This window comes from Hippichthys cyanospilos, chromosome 15 (genome assembly GCF_059441005.1).
Source record: "Hippichthys cyanospilos isolate Australia breed blue-spotted pipefish chromosome 15, RoL_Hcya_1.0, whole genome shotgun sequence".
Classification (NCBI taxonomy): domain Eukaryota; kingdom Metazoa; phylum Chordata; class Actinopteri; order Syngnathiformes; family Syngnathidae; genus Hippichthys; species Hippichthys cyanospilos.
Genome location: NC_142383.1, coordinates 18,114,046 through 18,128,165, shown reverse-complemented (window position 1 = coordinate 18,128,165; position 14,120 = coordinate 18,114,046). Strand labels below are relative to the sequence as shown.

The 14,120-nt window shown below is 39.1% G+C and overlaps 2 protein-coding genes across 3 annotated transcripts; both read left to right on the top strand.

The window, feature by feature from the left end:
• Positions 1-3,288: 3,288 nt before the first annotated feature.
• Positions 3,289-10,516, top strand: LOC148412091 (uncharacterized). Of its 2 annotated transcripts, none has more exons than XM_088434570.1 (2): positions 3,289-3,699; positions 4,563-7,434. In XM_088434570.1, the coding sequence occupies exons 1-2, from the start codon at positions 3,573-3,575 to the stop codon at positions 5,795-5,797; spliced, it is 1,362 nt and encodes a 453-aa protein (XP_088290696.1). In that variant the 5' UTR covers positions 3,289-3,572; the 3' UTR covers positions 5,798-7,434. The 2 variants fall into 2 exon arrangements, with proteins under 2 accessions (XP_088290696.1, XP_088290695.1); XM_088434569.1 differs by lacking the exons at positions 3,289-3,699; positions 4,563-7,434 and adding exons at positions 7,988-8,444; positions 9,093-10,516.
• Positions 10,517-10,849: 333 nt separating this feature from the next.
• LOC148412090 (uncharacterized) lies at positions 10,850-13,944 on the top strand. The gene is made up of 2 exons (XM_088434585.1): positions 10,850-11,262; positions 12,546-13,944. The coding sequence occupies exons 1-2, from the start codon at positions 11,232-11,234 to the stop codon at positions 13,766-13,768; spliced, it is 1,254 nt and encodes a 417-aa protein (XP_088290711.1). The 5' UTR covers positions 10,850-11,231; the 3' UTR covers positions 13,769-13,944.
• The last annotated feature ends 176 nt before the right edge of the window (positions 13,945-14,120 follow it).

The window sequence follows — 14,120 nt, the reverse complement described above, 5'->3', positions numbered from 1 at the left end:
AGCAAGGGGTGATTAAAATTGACTTAGGAGAAAGTTTGACTTTAATAATAAAGTAAATAAAGTAGATCTGTTTTCCCCAGATTGTGTGTGTAATGAAAAAAAACGAAAAATAATATCAACACTTTTGTTTTATTCTTTGCACATGTCTTAGCACACATCTGTGACAAGTGTAATATATAATAATATATATTTAAATCCAAAAGCAGTCTATCGCTTACTTTCTTGGGGCTGTTTATGGTGAAAAAATTACCACTAAGACGTGCTTACAAGCTCCAAAAAGGTGACTATTAGCGGTAGAGACCCTTTCAAGGGTAAAATATAAATAATGTCTACCAATTTTCGCTTTTCGGGTACATAAAAATTGTCCAAGTAGACTTGCCATACTTAACTGGCGTGGTATTTTTTATTTATTTTTTTTTACTTTTTACGAATCCATATCCGTTTAAAGTAAAAAATAAAAATAAAAAAGGTACCATAATCTACCCGAAAGTCCCGGAGCATTGCCACGGAGTTTCCATCGCTACCTCATAGCTGTTAAACTCAAGATTTACGTTTTCTGCATGTTTCGATTCGTCGAGGCTATTTGAAGCTTCTCGGCCTTGTTTAGCTTAGCTTAGCTTGCGAGCCGCTAACAAAGGAGACGCGTTTGCTTCTTCTGCGGACATCAATAGCGAGCGTCAAGTTTTTTGAACGTCGAGTGAAAATGTACGCAAGGAGCGAAGACAAGCTCGAAGAGGAGTTTCGTGAAGCCAAAGAGGAGAAAGAGCTTCAAGAAGGTCAATTGCTGGACGAGATTTGCATGCGGCCTTCAATTGTTTACAACGCTGCAGGTTTGTCACTTGCTCAAGTCACGACTTTTCATCAACCTTCCTGTGTTTGTTTGTTTATTTATTTTTCAAGTATCGTGCCTGGGTACGTTTTATTGTGCGTGTTTGACTTTTTTTTGCTCATGTGGCCCATCATAACTCAGAACATAAAATACCCAACAGAAAGATAGATCACAAGAAAGTGACTTTACGACGCACTTTACTCCTTGTGTCTTGTGTCCCACAGACGCGACTGAAAAATATCTCGGCTTTGGCGTTAAGGAGGAGGAGTCCGAGTCCTCTGGTGTCAAAGAGGATCGGCTGCAGCGACCCATCGAAAAAGAGGACATCGAAAAAGAGGAGCAGCTGCCACCGTACATGAAAGAGGAGGAAGATTTCACAGAGTTGTTAGTGACTCGTGTTCATTTGAAAAGTGATGATGAAGAAGGTCAACGTGAAGAAGAGAAATGGGCGGTGCTCCCGAGCTCCAGTCAACAAATGACAAAAGAAATTGATGGCCAGAATAATGGAGGATCACAAACAGACAACTGGTTAGCTCCAATGTCAGATGGTGAAGACACAAGGTCAAACTCTCCTGACACTGATGATGATGATGAACCGAACAAAGCTGAGGTGACAAGTAACACGGACAAGCCTTGGAAATGTTCTCAGTGTGGGAAAACCTTTAAGTACAAATGCTATTTGAAAAAACATATGTTTGGCCACACTGGTGAGAAACCGTTTTCTTGTTCAGTTTGCGGTCAAAGGTTTTCTTATAAGGCATACTTGAAAGCGCATGCAAACACCCACACCGGTGAGAAACCTTTTGCCTGTTCGGTTTGCAACAAAAAATTTACTCTGAAGGAAACCTTGAGACAACACTCAAGAATTCACACCGGCGAGAAACCTTTTTCTTGTTCGGTTTGTAGTGAAAAATTCCGTTTGAAGATAAGCTTAACTCAACACTTGACAACCCATACTGGTGAAAAACCTTTTGCCTGTTTGGTGTGTGGTAAACGTTTTTTTCGTAAGCAACACCAACAAGTGCACTCAAAGACCCACACTGGTGAGAAACCTTTTGCCTGCTCGATTTGTGGTCAAAGATTTTCTTGGAAGGAAAGCATGCTCGTGCACGGAAGAATCCACAGTGGGGAAAAGCCTTTTGTCTGTTCCGTTTGTGGTCAAAGATTTTATCATAAGGGACACCTAAATTCTCATACAAGAACCCACACTGGCGAGAAACCTTTTTCCTGTTCGGTTTGTGATAAAAAATTTAGTATGAAGGCAACCTTGAGACAACACACAAGAACCCACACTGGTGAGAAACCCTTTTCTTGCTCAGTTTGTGGTCAAACCTTTTCTGCTAAGATAAGCTTGACGGTACACACTATAACACACACTGGTGAGAAACCTTTTTCTTGTTCAGTTTGTGGTAAAACTTTTACTTTGAGGGGAACTTTGAGAGAACATACAAGAACCCACACTGGAGAGAAAAATTATTCCTGCTCAGTTTGTGGTCAAAGATTTTCATGTAGGTCATCCGTAAAAGAACACACAAGAACCCACGTGGCTGAGAAACGTTTTTCCTGTTCTGTTTGTGGTAAAGGTTTCACTAGGAATGGAACTCTGAAACGACACACAAGAATCCATAGTGATCAGTGAAGCTATGATGTCATTTGAATATCAATGTTAAAAAAAAGCACATATTTCTTTTCCATACTCTTTCTATGGTTGCGTACGTATGACTGAAGTGATGCATGATTTGTGTGTGTACTTGTGGTGTCTTCTGTATGTTTTCATTTTTCTTACCTTAGTTTTCATGATGTTATATTCAAGATCAATCCACCAAGGCTACAACTTAACAATGGTTCTAATCATTAAACGCCTCTGTATTGATCACATCCATTTGTAAATAATCTACCAACTTGTATTCATTGTATTTTCTTGTATTTGATCTGTTTTGTATTCCAAGTATGTTCTCCTCTCGTGGTGTTGAGTATTGAGAATTATCACTTGAACAGCATTGAACTGTTTTATTTTTTTGGTGGTGTTCATATAAAACTACTGATTGAGTAAAATTTACTTGTGAGAAAGTTTGACTTTGTGGTGGAATGAAAAGTGCACCCCAGTGGCATTAATGTGGACTTGAAGACAGCAGATTCCCCTTCCTCCATGATGTGTGTGTCAGGGGGAAAAAAAACAAACTATAAACATAATTAACACTTTTGTTTTTGTTATTTGTACATGTCTCAGCACAGTACTCATTTTAACAGGCGTAATATAATATATTTAGAAACAATTTTCTTGCAGTTTCTTCGTGAAACTTTTTAGGGTGATAATTCATAAATGATGACGTGGTTAAAAGCTAAGACTTGAACTATTCGTGATCGGATAAGAGAAGAAACATAATTGTCTCAATTTTCTTCTCGTCGGTGACATGAAAATTGTCCAAGCGGACTCGCCATACTTATCTGGCGTCTCTTTTCATTTTTTTACGAATCCACGCAAGTTAAAAGAAAAAAATATGTACTGAATTCAAACCGAAAGTCGGCGCATGGCCATGGAGTTTCCATCGCTACTTCACTACTGTAAAACACAAGATTTACGTTTTCCTGCATGTTGCAATTCGTCTAAGCCTCGTTGAACCTTCTTCGGCTTTGTTTAGCGTATCTTAGCTTAGCTTAGCTTGCTAGACACTCACAAAGCAGACGCGTTTGTTGGATCTGCAGAAATCAATTGCGAGCGTCAGGTTTGTGGAACGTGGAAATGTTCACAAGAACCGAAGACAAGCTCGCAGAGGAGCTTTGTGGAGCCCAAGGGGAAAAGGAGCTCCAAGAAGGTCAACTGCTGGACAAGCTTTGCATGCGGCCTTCAATTGTTTTCAACGCGGCAGGTTTGTCATTTGCTCGGTCACGACTTTAATCCCGTGTTGATTTTGAACGTTCCTTTACACATTTATGACAAAATATGGATCGAGTGACTGCTTCTTCCGGGGCCTCGAACTTTAGGTATAAATCTTTCAGGTCCAAACTAAAGAGAAAGAATAATCATTTTTTTCCGTTCTGTGTATTTGTTTTAATTATCATTACAGTATAACAGTTATTACCATCGTTTTTTTATGTTTCAAGTCGTATACGGCACAGGCGTTAATTTTCTTAGCGCTTTTATGTAAAATTGGGTTTAACCTAACCCAAAATGGGATGATGAGACCTTTTGAATCTTTTGGGATCTTTGCCTTATTGATTCGCAAAATCCTTATAAATTAGTCCCTCTAGTGACACCTAGTGGTCAGCTCGAGTCACAGCAGCCACAATCCTCAATGATTAAATTTTGTAATATCATTTGTGTACAGATAAATCCTCTCTTGAGATATTTAGAAATAATAAAAAACTAGAAATGAAATAAGCACACATTTATGATAAACAGAAAGAGACCTCCTATGGTAGAATGGCAAAGATCTGCTCACAAAATGAAATTATTAACTTTATTTAAAATCCTTCAAGTTCTCTGTGGCATAGTGGAAGTTTGGGTGGAACTATTCTGATATGGGGGTGCCTGCAATTTCAGAATAATGAAATTGAATAGCCTCCTTAATATGAATTATTTCTTTTGAACTTAAAGTTTGTTCACCGCCAATCCAGTAAAACTGTATCTGTGACGTCTTTAGCTCTCATTGCCAGTGAATGAGTTAATATGAAATAAACAACAGTTATAACAGACTACATTTGCCAAATCAAGTGTGTCTGTGTCCCTTAGATGTGAGTGAAGGTCCCAAGCTGCAGGAGCCAGAGTTGCCTGACTTAAAAGAGGAGTCCGAGCCCCCTGGTGACAACGAGGAAGAGCAACCAAGCATAAAAGAGGAGGAAGATTTCACTGAGTGGCCAGTGACTTGTGTCTATGTGAAGACGGAAGATGAAGAAAGTGAAGATGAAGAGGAGAAAGGGGCGGAGCGGCCAAGCAGCAGCTCCGCTCGACGCATGACAACAGAAGTTGATGGTGAGCACGGTGGAGGATCACAATTAGATGGCTGGTTAGCTCCCATGTCAGATAGTGATGACACAATGTCACACTCTCCTCACATTGGTGATGATGATGATGATGATGAGCAGGAAGGTGAGATGCCACATCACACTCATAGCAAGCATTGGGAATGTTCTCAGTGTGGGAAAATCTTTGGCTACAAGTCCCATTTGAAAGCACATTTGATGGGCCACAGCGGTGAGAAACCTTTTGCCTGTTCGGTTTGTGGTCAAAGATTTTCTCAAAATGGAAACTTGAGACGGCACGAACAAGCACACACTGGTGAGAAACCGTTTGCCTGCTCAGTTTGTAGCCAAAGATTTTCTCATAAGGACAGCTTGATAAAACACACAAGAACTCACACTGGTGAGAAACCTTATGCCTGTTCCATTTGTGGTAAAAGATTCTCTCAGAATGGGAACTTGAGGCAACATGCACTAACACACGCTTGTGAGAAACCTTTTGCCTGTGCGATTTGTGGTAAAGGATTTTCGACAAAGGATTACATGAGACTACACACAAGAACCCACACTGGTGAGAATCCTTTTAACTGTTTGGTTTGTGGTCAAAGTTTTCCTAGAAAGCAACAATTGAGACAACACTCACAAACTCACTCTGATGAAAAACCTTTTGAGTGTTCAATTTGCGGTCAAAGATATTCTCACAAGATTAGCATGGTCAACCACATAAGAACACACACAGGTGAGAAACCATTTGCCTGTTTGATTTGTGGCCAAAGATTTTCTCATAAGGCTTACTTAAAATCACACACAAGAACCCACACTGGTGAGAAACCTTTTGCCTGCTCAGTTTGTGGTCAAGGTTTTTCTGTTAAGAGAAGCTTGATATCGCACACAAGAATCCACACTGGTGAGAAACCTTTTGCCTGCTCAGTTTGTGGTCAAAGATTCCCAAGTAACTCTTTAGCGGAGAAGCACAAGTGTCTTGCTGAGAATATCAGTGATCAGTGAAGGTTTGTATGACATAATTTTAGCAATAATGTTAAAAGACAGCACATCTTTCAATTCAACCCCAAATAGGAGGGGGCTCCTATTTTTTTTTTTTCAGAAATCGAGTAAAAACAACAACAAATGTGTTACTTTTTTCCTGTATGGAGTTTTCATTTTCTCCTTGAGCCTGCGTGTTTTATTTCCGGGCACTTTGGCTTCCTCACACACTCTAAAAACCTGCATGGCGGGTGAATTGGACATACTAAATTGTCCTTAGGTGTGATTGGGTGAGTGAATGGTTGTTCGTCTCTGGGTTCCCGATGAGCTGATTTAAGTGAATTGAAGATGTTTGGAACCACCAGGACTCCTTTTAGAGCTGGCCGGCCGTCTAAACTGAGCGATCGAGGGGGAAGTGCCTTGAAGGTGCGTCAGAACCCCGTGGTCATTTTGTCAGAGCTCCCGAGTTCCTCTGTGTAGAACCTTCCAGAAGGACAGCCATCTGTGCTGCAATCCACAATCAGGCCTGTAAAAATGTCTTTTTTTCCCCCCACATTGTCACAATGGGATATTGTGTGTAGAAGTCTGAGGTAAGATTAATTCATTATAGTTTTTAATGAGACAAAATGTGAAAAAAGTAAAGCGCTGTAAATACCAAGAACTCATGCTGGTGAGAAACCTTTTGCCTGTTCAGTTTGTGGTCAAAAATCACCAAGTATCTACAGTAAGAGACTCAAGTGTGCTGTGGAGAATAGCAGTGTTCAGTGAAACTGTATGGCGTCATGTTTGCATTTATGTTAAAAGAAGGTACATTTTCTCTGTGCACACTATATTTTTTGGAAACCTTCTCAAATAGCAGGGCAGCCCCCCCTCCCCGGGGAAAAGGCCTTGCTGTGCTGTAGGAAGTTTAATTCATTGTTGGTGCTCCTGTGTTAATGTTCCGGATAGAGTTCCAGATCTTGTTATTATTATATCTTGATTTTTTTTTTTTTTTTTTTTTAATATTAGACGGTTCTGTTGGTCAAAAATGTTTCTAGTTTGAATAAGGATTTGATTTTTTTCCAGGCACTTTGATACATTATTTTTTATTCAGTTTCAGACTAACCTGTAAAAAATGAACCAGTAGATAATAATTGTTGAGAGTTGATTTACATTGTTTTTTTTGTCTTCTGTTCATATTAAAATGGATAAAATTTTAGGTATACTTATACATTTTGTAGATAATTATCTTATTTATAGTTGGGGGTGGGGGTACCACAAAAGATTTCTTAGGGGGTGGAAAGGGAGTTACAAAACATAATTGTGAAGCACTGAATTTAAAATGAATGATTGATGTAGTTTTCTTCCCTTATATATGATAGTGAAGTATTATTGCATATAGTCGTATTGGAATTTGGTTTTGATGACTGCTCATTAGTTGATGTCTCATACTCGTATCAGGTATCAAACATCTTTAATTGTAAATAATCTGACACTGTCTCGTACAGTATTTTGTCTATTTTATATTCCAAGTGCTCTCTCGTGGACAAGCGTTTAGAATTAGCACTCATGCTCAAACACTCAAAGTCATTTTGTCCTTTTGTCTTTCTTTTTTCTTCGTTTTTTTATGATGTTCATATCCAATATGCAAATGTTTGATTAAAACAGACTTTGGAGAAAGATTGACGCTCACATTTATTTTGAAATGTCATCATGTGATCAAGCCAAAGATAAATGTTCACACACTCAAACACATTCATCAAGATGAACACAGTTATATACAAGACATTTTCCCTGATTACTTGTCCATGTGCAGGTTTTTTTAGCTCACTAATTTCATTATACCAAGGCAAGTTTTTGCCACCACATGGAGTTCAGAACTTTGGCTTGTCCTGTTTCGTGCTATACATGTGATAGTAATTCACTACAGTACAATTATAAATGTTTTTGTTTCGCTTATTCTGTAAATGTACTGAAAGGAATGGCAAAGAAAAACCACAAGTATGTGCACTGCAATAATTTTGCATTGGTCGAAGCAAAAATTGCTCTATGCAGCAAATAAATATGGACGTGTATATTTTGGCAGTATTTTAAAGGTCGTTTTCCATTCAAAAGATCCATTTGTTCACATATTATTAAAATTTTGTGTGTTTTATGAAGAGCTTCTGATCCCGCTGCCGAATGAACGCGAATTAGGCACATAGGATTTGTCCATGTGGACTTACCGTAGTTTGCACATTGCAGAGCTTCTATTTTATCGGGTTTCTTAGCTCTATTTTACGAACGCGTTTCTACAAATTATTCTTGATCAAATTCAAACTGAAAATACTCAAGCCTCCAATAGCTAGCCGCCATCGTTATTTTAATGCAGTCAAAAACAATGTTTATATCTTGGTATGTGCTTAATGTCCTCTCAGGCTCATTGAAGAGTCTCGGCCTTGTTTAGCTTAGCTTAGCCTTTGTAGATTAGCTCGCTAGCCGCTAACTAAAGACACGCAATTGTTGTCGACACATTAATTCAACCGACCTCCAGTACACGAGTAGAGTGGTGACCGCCGTGTGGAAATGTACGTAAAGCCCAAAGTGAAGATCGAAGAGGAGCTTCTTGGAACCGAAGAGGAGAAGGAGCGACAAGAAGATCAACTGCTCGACAAGCTCTGCAATCAGCTCCCGGTTGGGTTCAACGCGGCAGGTTTGACAGGTTCTGAGCCACTATGTTTCACCTTCTTGTGTTTGTTTTGAACAACGTCTTATCTGGGCACGTTCGAGTTCACATTATTGACATGACATGGAATGTGTTTGCCGGATAGTGACCCCTGCTGGCTGATTTTTCCCACGGTGTCGCTATTTTATGCAGATCGGTTCATCATAATAATCTTTGTACGGGCCTTATTTGGGTTTTACTTCCAGTAAACGACTGTTTCCAATATTTTTTAATCGTCCAATAAAATGCGCGCATTTATTTTCCAAGCGTTTGTATGACTTAATTAAAAAACAAAAAAACTTCCTTTGCAAGAAATTATTCAGACACCTTATTAGACCCGAACATTTTCGACCCATTTTCGTAATCTTGCTAATTGAACTCCCAGCCCAGTTTTCAAACACTCCCAGAACACTGTCACACACCCACATACACCCCTCCCATCAAAAGAAATGTGTATATTTTTCTTTAATTTAACCTTTTTTAAGAACACACGAGTAGTAATGGCTCTCAACCGATTAGAATTGATATTGACAAACCTTGGCCAAGGCTCGGTCTGTCAGCGGACTGTTTCTTGCTTCATAATACTGCTTTTTCTTTCTTAGATTTACCAGATTTGATGTGTTTTATGTCCTGCAGATGTGAGTGAAGAATATCTTGGTCCCAAACTACAGGAGCCAGAGATACCTGATTTAAAAGAGGAGGAGTCAAATGAAGAAGAGCCATGGCCATTCGTGAAAGAGGAGGAAGATTTCACAGATTTGCCAGTGACTCGTGTCCACGTGAAGTGTGAAGAGGAAGGATGGTATGAGGAGAAATGCGGAGAGGAGGAGCTTGCAAGCAGCAGCTCCAGTCAACACGTGGCAACAGAAACTGATGGCGAACACTGTGGAGGATCGCAAGTTGATGGTTGGCTAGCTCCAATGTCAGATAGTGATGACACAATGTCACACTCTCTGCATACTAATGATGACGATGATGAGTGGGAAGGTGAAATGCCACGCCACGCTGACGGCAAACGTTGGAAATGTTCTCAGTGTGGGAAACCGTTTAGCTACAAGTCCCATTTGAAAATGCATATGATGAGCCACACTGGTGAGAAACCTTTTGCTTGTTCAATTTGTGCTCAAAGATTTTCTCAAAAGGGAAGCCTGAGACGACACGCGAAAACCCACACTGGTGAGAAACCCTTTGGCTGTGCAATTTGCGGTCAAAGATTTTCAACAAAATATTACATGATAGAACACACAAGAAACCACGCTGGTGAGAAAGCATTTGCTTGTTCGGTTTGTGGTAAAAGATTTTCTCATAAGGGATACCTAAAATCACACACAAGAACCCACACTACTGAGAAACCTTTTCAATGTGCGGTTTGTAATCAAAGATTTTCTCATAAGGGATACTTAAGAGCACACACAAAAACCCACACTGGTGAGAAACCTTATGCCTGCTCAGACTGTGGTCAAAGTTTTACCGTTAAGAGAAGCCTGATAGAGCACACAAGAACCCACACTGGTGAGAAACCATTTGCCTGTTTGGTTTGTGATCAAAGGTTTTTGAGAAAGCAACATTTGAAACGACACACACAAACCCACACTGGTGAGAAACCTTTTGACTGTTCTGTTTGTGGACAAAGATTTTCTACAAAGTATTATTTAACATCACACACCAGAACCCACACTGGTCAAAAACCTTTTCCCTGTCCGGTTTGTGGTCAAAAATTTTCTCATAAGGCTAGTATGACAGCGCACGAAAGGACCCACACTGGTGAGAAACCTTTTGCCTGTATGGTCTGTGGTCAAATGTTTGTTAGGAAGCAACATTTGAGAAGACACACAAAAACCCATCATAGTGAAAAACCTTTTGCCTGTCCACTATGTAGTCAAAGATTTTCTCGAAAGGAACTGGCAAAGAGGCACAAGTGTGTTGTTGAGAAAAACACTATTCAGTAAAGCTGTACATGCTGTCATTTTAGCATTTGTTTAAAAAAAAACACTTTTCTTGTGCAGTGTTTTTTTTTTATTTTTTTGCCAATGCCATTAAAGTGATGATAGCTGTGTGTACCTGTCATGTGTTATGTATATGTCTTGACTTTTCTTACCTTATTTAAGTGTGTGCGTGTGTGTGTGTGCGTGCGTGTGTGAGTGTGTTTGTAAAATGATTGCGTCTGTGTGCATTTCTGCATACAATCGGCTTTAAATACGATGTCACGTTTTTCAATATTACACAGACTATAAAATGGTCTCCCCTTTAACCGCCCAAACATTTAAAAAGGGGTAATTTAATAATGGTGTTTTGCACACAAACCTATTTTTCTTCCCGTGTTTTTACTCACGTTTAAAATTCCCTGACAGGACGTTTTGTCCAAATGGACTTGCCGTAGATAACACGTTGCAAAGCTTAAGCTAGCCACCAGGCTTTTTGTGTTTGTACGAATCCAAACGCGTTTCACAAATTTATCCGAACTGAAAGCTCAGAAGTCCTACCATTCCATCCCTATTTTTTTTTATAGTCAACCACGTTTTTCTTTAAACATTTTTTTGCGTGCGGTTCATGTCGCCTAAGTGCTAATCGAAACCGCTCGGCCTTGCCTTGTTTGCCGAGCTTAGCCTAGCGTAGTTTGGGCTGCCATCCAAAAAAGGAGATCCATTTTTTTGTTGATACACTGACTCAGCAGACATCAATTTGCGTGTAATGATCATCGAGTGAAAAAGTAAGCAAGAACCACAGATCGACGAAAAGGAGCGACAAGAAGGTCGACTGCTGGACAAGCTTTGCATGCGGCCTAGGCTTGCGTCCCACACGACAGGTTTGGCACGTGCTTAGTTTCATTTCAATAATCACTCCGTGTTTATTTCATTTTGAAGCGCATCTCATCTGGACACGTTCGATTTCATATCATTAACGTGCCATGACGTGAAATAGGACGTATGCTTGCGATGGGGATCCCCGGAGGTTGTTTTTCGTTTCAGGTTCTGGGTCCTTTTCTTGAAGGGACAAAACAAATATGAAGAATATTCCAGACATTATTTCCCTGTATTTTACTTCCATTAATAGAGTGGTATTAACTTTTTATCCCTTTCCAAAGCAATTAAAAACCATTAGGACAGCTGCTTATAAAACAAACACTGTCCACCATATGTTCAACCATCCTTTGAGTAGTCTTGGTAATTTATCTTCCATCTCACGGCAAGTTCAGCTGGAAGAGAGTCCAATATGTACCAGAACACACTGGGAAGATAGTGTCATATTCTTGCAAGTACTCTTCCCATTAAAGTAAGCATGTTTTATTCTCCAATGTCTTTGTTTTTTCTTTTTGTTCGTGAAGCAGTATGACTTAATTATTTTGGTCAATATTGAAATCGTCATTATTCATCATGTTTGGTCAAACACGTTGATTCATTGCCCTTATTTTAAACAAGCATTATATAAACAAGGCTTCAAGGCTTGATACTTACAAATAATAATAATAAACTAAAATAAAGTAAGTGCTAATGAACACAAATTAACCCAAGACATGGCAAAAACCTGGCACACAGGGCAACACAGCTAACTTACTTGCTGAGTGCAAACCAATGACAAGAATGAAGCTGACTTCGAACTAAGCACATTATTTACTTTTAAGCTAATTTTAATCAATTAGCAGTCAAAATGTCATTTTAAAACAATTTTTTTGCCAATCGGACTTTTCAAAATGGGTCTCAATTGACAGATAGCACTGTATATATTAGGCATCAGGTGAGCGACTCAACCCCATTTCTCATTGGTAAATAATATATTAGGGTGAGAAAAGCAGAAGCTTCTGTCATGCAAACATGTGGGAAACCTTTCCCCCTGGTAGTAGGATGACAAAGTGCTTGATTTGACATATACAGTAGCCGGCTTTTTAAATGGTAATATTGCAGAGGTTCAGCTTGCTTAATCATGGCAGCCAATGTTGTGATTGCAGTTAAAATGTGATTAATTATGCAGCCCTAGACCGTGTCCTGATTTTAGATGTTTTTTGTTTTTTTTTACGCTAAATATGAAATACAAAAAGCAAAGTCACAATAAACTGACTTTACGAAACCTTGTGTGTCTTGAGTCCCACAGACATGAGTGAAGAAAGGCTCAAATCAGAGTTGCCTGATTTGGAAGTGGGGGAGTCCAACCCCCCTGATGACAACGAGGAAAAGCCATGCATGAAGCCATGTATGAAAGAGGAGGGAGATATCACAGACTTGCCAGTGACTCGTGTCCACGTGAAGACGGAAAGTGAAGGTCAATATGAAAAGAAGAAAAGGACGAAGCCTTCAAGCTCCAGTCAACATGTTACAACAGAAATTGATGGTGAGCACTGTGGAACATCACAAGCTGATTGGTTAGCTCCAATTTCAGATAGTGAAGACACAATGTCTCACTCTCCTCACACTGATGAGAATGATGAACAGTCAGAAGGTGAGATGCCACGTCACTCTGACGGCAAATGTTGGAAGTGTTCTCACTGTGGAAAAATGTTTAGCTACAAGTCCACTTTGAAAAGACATGTGATGGGCCACACAGGTGAAAAACCTTTTCCTTGTTCGGTTTGTGGTCAAAGATTTTCTCAAAATGGAAGCTTGAAACGGCACTTACAAACCCACACTGGTGAGAAACCTTTTGCCTGTTCGGTTTGTGGTCAAACCTTTTTTAGTAAGTCAAATATGAAAACCCATGAAAAAACCCACTCTGGTGAAAAACCTTTTGCTTGTTTGGTTTGTGGTAAAAGATTTTCTCAAAAGGGAAACTTGAGACAACACACACAAACCCATGCTTGTGAGAAACCTTTTGCCTGTTCGATTTGTGGTCAAAGATTTTCCACAAAGGATTACATGAGAAAACACACAAGAACTCATGCCGGTGAGAAACCTTTTGCCTGTTTGTTCTGTGGTCAAAGGTTTCTTCAGAAGCAACACTTAACACAACACACTCAAACCCACGCTGTTGAGAAACCTTTTGCCTGTTCGGTTTGTGGGAAAAGCTTTTCTCAAAAGATGTCCTTAAAATCACACACAAGAACCCACACTGGTGAGAAACCTTTTCTCTGTTCAGTTTGCGGTCAAAGATTTTCATGTAATTCCAATTTAAAAAAACACAAAATTACCCACACTGGTGAGAAACCTTTTGCCTGTTCGATATGTGGTCAAACATTTTCTAGTAATTCATACATGAAAATACATATAAGAACCCACACTGGTGAGAAACCTTTTGCCTGCTCAGTTTGTGGTCAAGCATTCCGACGTCAGGTTCACGCTCAAAGGCACAAATGTAATGTTGAAAATAAAAGTGATAAATGAGGCCATATATGATATCATTCTCGTATTTATATTCAAGGAAAACACTTTCTTGAGCACGCCCTATCTTTTTTGCTCACCTACCAAGGAAAAGATAAAGGAGTTTATATACTTGTTTTGAGTCCTCTTTATGTCTTGACATTTATTATCTTAGTTTATGAGATTGTTTTTATTCAAAATGTGACTCCAACCTGCCAAGTGGCATATATATATATATATATATATATATATATATATATATATATATATATATATATATATATATATATATATATATATATATATATTATTAACCCTTGTGCACACACTCTGTAATATATAAACAAAATTCTGGTTGTTCATTGACCATGACTGG

Coding starts and splice junctions, on each gene's coding strand:
- LOC148412090 (XM_088434585.1), top strand. CDS start 11,232: ATGCGGCCTAGGCTTGCGTCCCACACGACAG. Junction 11,263..12,545: donor GCTTGCGTCCCACACGACAG/GTTTGGCACGTG, acceptor TGAGTCCCACAG/ACATGAGTGAAGAAAGGCTC.
- LOC148412091 (XM_088434569.1), top strand. CDS start 8,318: ATGTACGTAAAGCCCAAAGTGAAGATCGAAGAGGAGCTTCTTGGAACC. Junction 8,445..9,092: donor GGTTGGGTTCAACGCGGCAG/GTTTGACAGGTT, acceptor TATGTCCTGCAG/ATGTGAGTGAAGAATATCTT.